Source organism: Nomascus leucogenys, chromosome X (genome assembly GCF_006542625.1).
Source record: "Nomascus leucogenys isolate Asia chromosome X, Asia_NLE_v1, whole genome shotgun sequence".
Lineage (NCBI taxonomy): Eukaryota > Metazoa > Chordata > Mammalia > Primates > Hylobatidae > Nomascus > Nomascus leucogenys.
Window position 1 is genome coordinate 97668518 of NC_044406.1, and position 9120 is coordinate 97677637.

Genomic DNA, 9120 nt, shown 5'->3' on the forward strand with positions numbered 1-9120 from the left:
AAAGAGGTCTTCTGGGCCTTAAAGAAGTGATCAGTTTTAGATAAGTTGAAGAAAATAAGGGAAGGGATTTCAAATGGAAGGAAGTGTTAGGGTATAACCAAAGACATATGGGCAAGGTCTGCAGGAACAGAACCTAGAAAGTGTAGCTGAAATAAAGAGTTCAAGTAAAGAAGCTGCAGGAGGTAATCTGGTGGTGGGCCTTGAACACCAGGCTTAAGAGTTGGGGCTGTAGGCAGTGGGGAAACACTGAAGATGTCTGAGGGACAAGCATGATGACAACTTTGTTTATGAAGATTAATCTGGTAGTATGTGGTAAGAATTAGCAACAGAAAAAAATGGAGACAGGGAGACCAAGGGGGAGTTATTATAATTTGGGATTAAGATGATTAGGACTGAATTAGAAAAAGCAAGAGATGGCCAGACGTGATTGCTCATGCCTGTAATCCCAACACTTTGGGAGGCCGAGGCAGGTGGATCACCTGAGGTCAGGAGTTTGAGACCAGCCTGGCCAACATGGTGAAATTCTGTCTCTACTAAAAATACAAAAATTAGCCAGGCATGGTGGCATGTGCCTGTGATCCCAGCTACTCAGGAGACTGAAGCAGGAGAATCACTTGAACCTGGGAGGCGGAGGTTGCAGTGAGCTGAGATTGTGCCACTGCACTCCAGCCTGGGCAACAGAGCAAGACTCTATCTCAAAAAAATAATAATAATAATAAGCAAGAGATAAATGTAAGAGACGTTGAGAAGAGAGGACCTGGTAGCTTATTGCATTTAGAACATAAAGAAGAGGAAGACAAAAGTGACTTCAGGCTATCAAGTCAATGATCGCATTCAGCAAGAGGACAAGTGATGGAAGACAATATAATAGCTAACATTTCTTGACCCTATGTAACTTACAAGGGATTGCCACTTACCTCATTTAACCATTTTAATAAACAGAGATGAGGATTTAACCTAAGTGCTCTGACTCCAAAGCCCCTGTAGCTTACATTACACAAGATTGCCCTGCTTGTGAGACTGTAACATAACTTTTCAAATGTTGAATTTAAGGTGACAGAAGAAAATCCCATAGGAAATATCCAGCAGGAAAACTAGGACCAGAGTTCAGGAAAGAGATCAGGTCACACACTATGGATTTAGGAGTCATCTCCATAAAGCTGATGGTGGGTTGAAACCATGAAAGAGAATGAGATCTGCAAGAAATTAAATTAAAAAAAGAAGATGATGACAGCCAAGTTCTCATGAGTGGGAGGTAGGAGGAGGAAGTGAAACCAGGGAAGAAAATGGAGCTGGAATATCCAGTGCACATGCGCATGGAAGAGACCCAATATGGTAGAATGTCACAGGCTTCTGAGGCAAAAAAAAAAAAATTAAAAAAAATTCAAAGAAGGAAGGGATATTCACTTTTATTAAGTACTGCAGAGGGGCCAAAAGAGAAATGGTAAAGGCACAGCTATTGGGTTTAGCAGTTAGTAAGCCATTGGTTTCAGGACAGAGTTCTTTAGTGGTTAACTAAATATACTTTTTCTAAGCATGACAGCTTCTCTAGATAAATTTATCAGTTTAGGAAAATCAGAGAGTCAGACTGTTGCAAACACAGTGAGATTTTACAAGATCCCTCAGAGTTTCTCACTCCGCCAGTCAGCTTCCAGAGGATTTCATGACATTGAAGTACAAAAACATCTGAAGGACAAAAGCTGGCACCGTTTTTAATTAAATGATATTTAATTGGGTGTTCAAAATATATCTTAATTAAAAAGGGCTGCTTGAAAATGTAAAGTAATATACTTGTTGGAGGAAAGAATTCTAATAATTCCTCTTTTTCCTTCCTTTTGCAGCATCCATTTTTAAAATTAGCCAAGCCTCTCTCCAGCCTGACTCCTCTGATTATCGCTGCAAAGGAAGCGATTAAGAACAGCAGCCGCTAAGACTGCAAGCCTTACACCTCACCATCTCCCTCATGAGTAAGACTGAAATAAAACTCTGCTGCAGGAAAGATGGAAGAAAAGACAGTCAAATGGGGTGGGGGTTCTTTACCTTTCAAATGAATAGAAACTTCTTATAAGCCTTTTTCCTACTCCCTCAGATTATGTAATTTATTTGTAAGCCTGAATCGCAGCCCAAACAGGGCAGCAATGTTGAAGTGACCATAAAGTGGTCACTTCCACCGTGAAGCGAAAGAGCCAGTAGTGAGTCCCCTCATTTTGTGCATTCGCTTTGAAGAAAAAGGTTTCTCAAAGATGCACACTCCCTCTTCATAGTGTTGTGTTTGTTTTTAAGTTAGAGAGTAGTCCCTCTTGCATTCAAACCTCCTTCAAAACTCCTTACCCAATGTGATGTTTTTCACTTGCATTGTCATTAGATGTCCAGAAAAAAAGATGTCAAAATGTTTTTCTAAAAAAAAAGAAAGCAAAAAAGCAAGGCAAAAAAAACAAACAAACAAAAAAACAAAACAAAAACAAACAAACAAACAAAAAATACCAGAGCAAGTACTGTGTGAACATGTGGAAGTCCATGCCCTAATAGAGTTGCAATTTTTTATTCTTCTTCTATAGTGGTGGCTTGGTTTGTGTACCTATTTTTCTGCATTTGTATTGGAAAAGGTTTCTTTTAAGACATTTTCCAAAAGTGGAGAGGAATATGTGTGTTCAGGAAGGGCTTTTAAAAAACTGTATATCTAAATAAAGCTCAAATGGTGAAATCCTGTCACATTTTCACAATGATGCTTAAAAGACAGTTGAGTAAACCAGGTTGTTAATCTCCTTAATACCTGAAAGAGGACACACTGAAACTGTGACATCCTGCTATGTGAGTTCAGGTTCTGAACCTCGGAAATCCTCATAGGAGAAACCACATTTAAACAAAGATGGGACTTTCTCTGAGAGCCAAAACCAGATAAATGTAGAATACTGAAATCCTTGTTGGACATTAAGTAAACAAAGATAATGATACCTAAATTAATCCTCTCTTGTGCTTATGAAACATATGCACTGTAAAATAGGCATACCAGGAGGAAATAGATCTATTAACCATCATTTACTTATGATACAAATTATTTATTTTGACAATTTATAACGTTTAAAAAAGTTGTTTAAAGATCTAGAGAAAGGTGATATAGTAAACATTCAACTCTAAGAAATGGGAGGTCAGTGAAGGCTACATCCCAATCAATATTTGGCTCTAAGTACTTCTTCCTATTTTCCCTATGTATCACCTATTTCTGTTTCGGAATATGGTGTGTTCATACTTAGTTCTTTGGGCTTTTGAATATCAAAAGCATATTCATAAAGGTCTTGAAATTCTCTCCAGTGGAAAATAATTTTAACTTACAATCATATCCCAAGAAATGTCAGTCCAACAGAATTCCTTATATGACTTGGGGAAAATAACAAAATTTGACTATTATTTCACCATATATCTATTTATTAAAAATTCAACAGTTGGCACTTCCTGAATCTTCTGAGAGTAGAAAAATATCTGCGGAGTGTCTGTGTAGAAAAGGATATGCCTCTCTTTTGAGTGTATTGACAATTTTGTAAATTATAGAAAGTTGTTTCTCTAAGCCTTTGAAAAACTAACAATTTGTGTTATAGAAGGCTTCTTAATTTGTAGTATAAAAGAATCTAAACAGAACCTATGTACATTCAGCAAGAAGGGGAAAGAGATCAGTTACATAGGCCTCTCTCCTTCTTTGCCAAGGTACATCCATCCATCTAACCATCCATGTATCCACATCTTAAAATGGAAGCACTTTCTTCAGAGTTTCAGCAAACTATATAGTGTACGTGTTTATGTTTAGGAGATGACCCCACTGGTGTATTTCCTATTTTCCCTATTGTTTTCTTTGACTGTGTAAAAGTTGGGAAAGGCTTGACCTCCTCCCCTTGAAAATGTCCACAGTGGGATAAAACAACAAATGTGAAAAGAAAGTGAAATGGTAATATTAATTTGAAGCATACTATGTTATACTTTGCAAAAAGGAATCTGGGCCTGTAATTTTTAATACCACACTGCTCTAATGAGAGAGAGAGGCCTTAATTTTGACTTCATTTAAAAATAAGTACTTTAAAAAATTTTTCACTCATAGTGCCAGGAAATTCAATGAAGTCCTGGGATGCAAATAAAAATCAGTACATTAGTGACTGTGTCCTGCCAGTGGAGAGAGCCCAAAACCTAGTTAGGAAGCCCTATTCATCAGTTAGCATCCCTTACATGTGGAGAAGGCCTTTCTTTTAATTGTTATTTTGGAGACCTTGGAGCAGTGACCCTTCAGATCACTGTAGGCAGAGAAATGGCTTCTCTATTATGCTTTCAGTTCAGCATATTAACAATGAGGAGCCAGGTACTTCTTTACTACCACTTTGTACCAAGATTTGATAATAATATATCCCAGGAGGCATCACTTTTATAAATTTGTATTTATGTAAATTTTCAAATGAGAACAGTTTCTAAAGCCCCTTCCCTGTATTGGAGAGTTATGTATATTTCTAATAAGTATTAGAAAGAAGCTGTTTCTCATGCTACAATGATGCTGAAGGATTCACATTTGGTGCAATCGAGTAACTTGAACTCCAGATTGTTAACAGTTTATTCTCTTTCCCTGGATTTTTTTAGCTCATCTTGACACAGGTGAGTCTATCCAAATCTTTGATGTTGCTAGTGTGCCCTGAGATAATGAGGGCACATCCTTCAATGTTGATTCCAAAATGTCCTGAGACAGGAATAGGGCAGTGGGAAAGTCAGGGAAGGGTGAGAAGCACAGTAGAGATTATTTATTTAAAAAAGGAAAGAACGTTAATGTTCTTAGCAAGGATCCAGTGCGTTGTCATAATCCCATGAGGATTTTCAGATGACACAATCCCCTCAAATCAGTCACCATGTTGGGTAATGACTTCGTTCTTGCTGATCTTGTGTGTGTGTCATTGTAAATATTTGTGTGTCCGTGTTCCATTTTGGCTACTGGATGGCCAAGCCATGTAAGAAGATTTAACTCAAGTATTTATTCTTTATGTTATTCAGATTTCTTTCAGGCTTGTGAACTGCACCCCAATGTTTGAGTTTAACCACCTGATCCTTACATCTATCCCTCCCCGGTGAAGCACATTCCATTGCTAAAAGAAAAAGAAATATGAAATTGCTTCCTGTTGTCTGTATAACTGTTTTGATAGTTTGAGATGTTTGTCTATAAATGATATTTCTCAGCTCAAAGATCGTGTAAATAATTATATTCCTTTGCTCAATGGGTTGTTTATTTCTAATGAGGCTGCCAGTTCTGAGAGATTCTATAATATCACTTTTAAATAACATAAACAGGGATTACAATTACGTAAAAAGAAATCCATATGGACAAAGACTGGGAACACAGATAATTGAAATCAGTTGTGTTAGGGTGGTGGAATTATGTGAATTTTTTTTCTTTTTAAAATTTTATTTGATATTGTTATAATATTGCTTTATAATAAATAAACAGCAGAAAGGGAACTATAGACACATAGAAAAGATGCCAGAAGCAGATGCCTTCTGGCCAGAGCCCAGAGCATGCAGGGCACAGATATTTGCTAGTTACAATTATTCCATAGGCTTTATGCTTGCCTGGGTGCTGAGGTTGGCACACACTCGGGTACGGCACATGCTTTCTTAGGAGACTATTATCTATAAGTTAAAGCTAGGGAGATGTCACTATTAGAACTCCAAACACACTCTTCTGCTTTAAAACAGGCTGTCTGCCCTCTGCTTTGGTATGGCATTCGGGTGTCTGTTTTGTGGTTGCTTTAGATTGGAGGGGTGACCATTTTATTAGCCCCCTTGATAACATCTGTTGCAGATATTGCCTTTCTGGAACGTTTTAACAGACTCTCAGGTTGAATTTTGGAGGAATAGAAGGATAAAATCCCCAGCTCCCACCATTTTCTTGTCCAACAGGATATTAGTGTATATCATTCAGGTAGGATTCTTCTTTTAATAACCAATAGGGCAAGTCCCACTAATTTCAATAGAAGTTATGACTTGCAATTAAAAGCTGACTTTGAAATCATTAAACAAATGTGTAGGACTGTCTCTGCCTGTTGGCATTCAGTTATAGTTCTGTTAATTTTGGCTTGGGATTGTCTCCATGTGCTTTTTTCTGCCTATTTATAGGTTGTATGCAGTAGTTGTGATTTTTAAACAGCAAGGGAGACCGTCTAACCAAAGGAGAAGAACTTCCTTCTAACTCACCAAAGAAATTTTAGGTGAGAACTTTAATAATGAGGTAGTCACCTCAGATGTGCTGCTTAGTTTCACTAAAAGCAGACCCTATACCTAGAGAAGTCACTGGCTTTTAATTGGTCATTCTCAATACAAAAATACTTAGGGGAGTCTTAACCCTGCCATCCCCGGTTGAATCTCTTGGTCTTTATCTAAGCTACTTGCAGTTAATATTCAGTTAAACAAAGGTATGGCCAGTAGTGCAAGTATCTCCCAGTCTCTGAGCTCTGAACAAGAGGACTGAAATTCAGCATTTGTAAACTGACAGTTTGATGGGCCTGGGATTTGAAGTGAACTCAGCACACAATTCTGAACATATATTTGCATGTGGACTGGGAAGGAAATAAATGGGAACTTGGAAATAATGGAATATTTCTCCTATGAAAGAATTTTTCATAGAAGATTTGTTTTTGATATAATCTTTCTGTTGGTTAGCTTTTAGTTTTTTCATTCCTTTTCTGATCCACACTCCTTTAGGTGACCAAATGAATATAACCCAACATGCATTGGGAATGTGTTTAATATTAAACAATGTCTAACTGAATCTGCAAATGCGGGAACTGAGATATCACCTCCATGTGCACACCTGTGTGTACGAGTATTCTATACAACTTGTAGCATTTACTGCCACTTAATTGGGTTGAACTTGCAAGATAAACTTTTAGAAACTGCTTAGTGCCATCGGAGTCTCCTTTAGAAGCTGCCATCAGGCAAATGCTATCCCATAATACCAGCAGGAAGGCAGGCACCATGTTCAACAGATTTAGTACGCAAGAGGAAATCAACAGCGATAGTAGAGAATGAGTCAGATGTAGTGGAATAAATACTAGCCTAGGAAGAAGGAGCCCTGGAGTCTAATATGAGCTTTATTACTAAATTGCTATGTGACCTTAGGCAAGTCACTTAACCTCTCCATGGCTGTTTCCTCATCTGTAAAATAAATGTATTGGACTAGGTGATCATTAGGGTCTTTCCAAAAGTCTAACATTCTATGGCATTATAGGTTGCCTTGCAAATTCAGCCTGCTATAGTGATGGCAAATATCACATGTTTAAGCCTGAGTCTCTTATGTTGCAGTTAAATAAAAGAACTATGTAAGATGATTTTTAAAATTCAAGCAAATGGGCCGGGTGCGGTGGCTCATGCCTGTAATCCCAGCACTTTGGGAGGCCAAGGCAGGCGGATCACCTGAGGTCGGGAGTTCGAGACCAGCCTGACCAACGTAGAGAAACCCCATCTCTACTAAAAATACAAAATTAGCTGGGTGTGGTGGCGGGCGCCTGTAATCCCAGCTACTCGGGAGGCTGAGGTGGGAGAATCACTTGAACCCGTGAGGCGGAGATTGTGGTGAGCTGAGATCATGCCATTGCACTCCAGCCTCGGCAACAAGAGAGAAATTTCGTCTCAAAAAAAAAAAAAAATCAACTAAATGAAGTTCATAATAATAGGGGATGTTGATAAAACTTGTGGCAGCCTTCTAATTCATTTGCAGTTGTTTCGTTTTGTTTTTGTTTTAATGTCCATTTTCTGTTGACTGTTCCCAGTTTTCATTTTCCATACAGTCTGTATGTAAAGTCTGGTTTTCATTAAGCTGTGGCCAGTATTTGCCACTACAACAGAAACACACTGTCACACTTGCTAGAATATAACTGTACTTGGGCTTCTCCTTTCCTGTGAAGTAGTGCTGGGCTTTCTAGAGTTTAATTCTCAAGTGGCACAAGATAGCAGAGCGCATGCATTTTAATGGCTGAGACTGCTAAGAGTGAACCTAAACACTTACAAGTTGCAGAGAGAAATGAAAAAGTAATTACATGCTATTAGCATTGAGAAGTGTTGACAAATTATTTTGTTGGGAACCAAAGATAGCATTTCTGATGACAACTCCCACAGTGATTGGCCAGTTGTATGATGAGTACACTGCTGGAAAGAGGGTAAACTGGGAGTTAGTTAGTGGATGGTCCCAATGCCCTGCCTACAGCAGAGTGCCAACCAGCCCTGAATGCAAAATTCAAGTTCAATGTGTGTGCTTGTGTGTGGTGTGCTTTATGGACCCGCAAATACCATATTCGTTATTGATGATAAGATCTTCACAGAATCCTGTAACTACCAATGCATTGAGTTTTTAATCTCAGTACATCAGCCAGGAGGAGCCAGATCACAGGGTAGTGACGTCTACTGGGATTATACTCATGACATCTATACAAAACAAATTGAGAAGGATCCACATTTTCATTGTTCATCAGAATTGTATCTCATTTGGCTGAGCATTACTTCTGTCAAAATGTGTTATCTGTAAACCATGTGTAGTGAAATTCTTCTGTAACTTTGGATTAAAGGTATTTATGGTCTTTTTGTTTGTTTGATTTTTAAGTAAGTTATTTCTTTTGTAGACCTGCTGATGGTATGGTTCCATCCTTCTGACCTCAGCATCCAATCTTTTTAAGGATTTTTGTTTTCAATATTGTTATTTTAAATTGTGGTTGAAGCAATAGAAAATTGAAATATGGATTGTGCATGACTGTGTCTTGAGTGTAAAAATATTGCAGTTTGAAACTTGGACCTAAAGTATTGCAAATAAAAATGACAAACATCAATGAGCTATTGCTTCTGTCTTCTGTCACCTTCCCATCCACCCCCCTTGGCATTGACCATTTTACCTACTTCACAGGTTAGAGGGTATCACCGTTTCGTCTCATAGGTCTGGAGTCAGGGAAATGCCCAGCCTTGTGAGCCATACAGGAAATGCTCTGCAAATTCTGCTACTAAATAACTCGGACCCAGAGTCTCCATCTGATGTTTACGTGGAGTAGCTCAGAGAGGTGAATGTGTATACTCAGTGCAGGTCAGAAGCCTTGCAGATCACAAATGTAG

The 9120-nt window shown here is 38.4% G+C and overlaps 1 protein-coding gene across 11 annotated transcripts in view; it reads left to right on the forward strand.

Moving 5' to 3' along the window:
- PAK3 (p21 (RAC1) activated kinase 3) overlaps nt 1-8846 on the forward strand; it is a 287576-nt gene extending 278730 nt beyond the window's left edge. For all 11 annotated transcript variants that reach the window (XM_030806496.1, XM_003262197.3, XM_030806495.1 and 8 more), the window contains one exon: nt 1842-8846. In XM_030806496.1, the coding sequence (XP_030662356.1) occupies nt 1842-1931 (90 nt within the window). In that variant the 3' untranslated portion in view covers nt 1932-8846. The remainder of the gene's footprint in view (nt 1-1841) is intronic.
- Nucleotides 8847-9120: the final 274 nt, after the last annotated feature.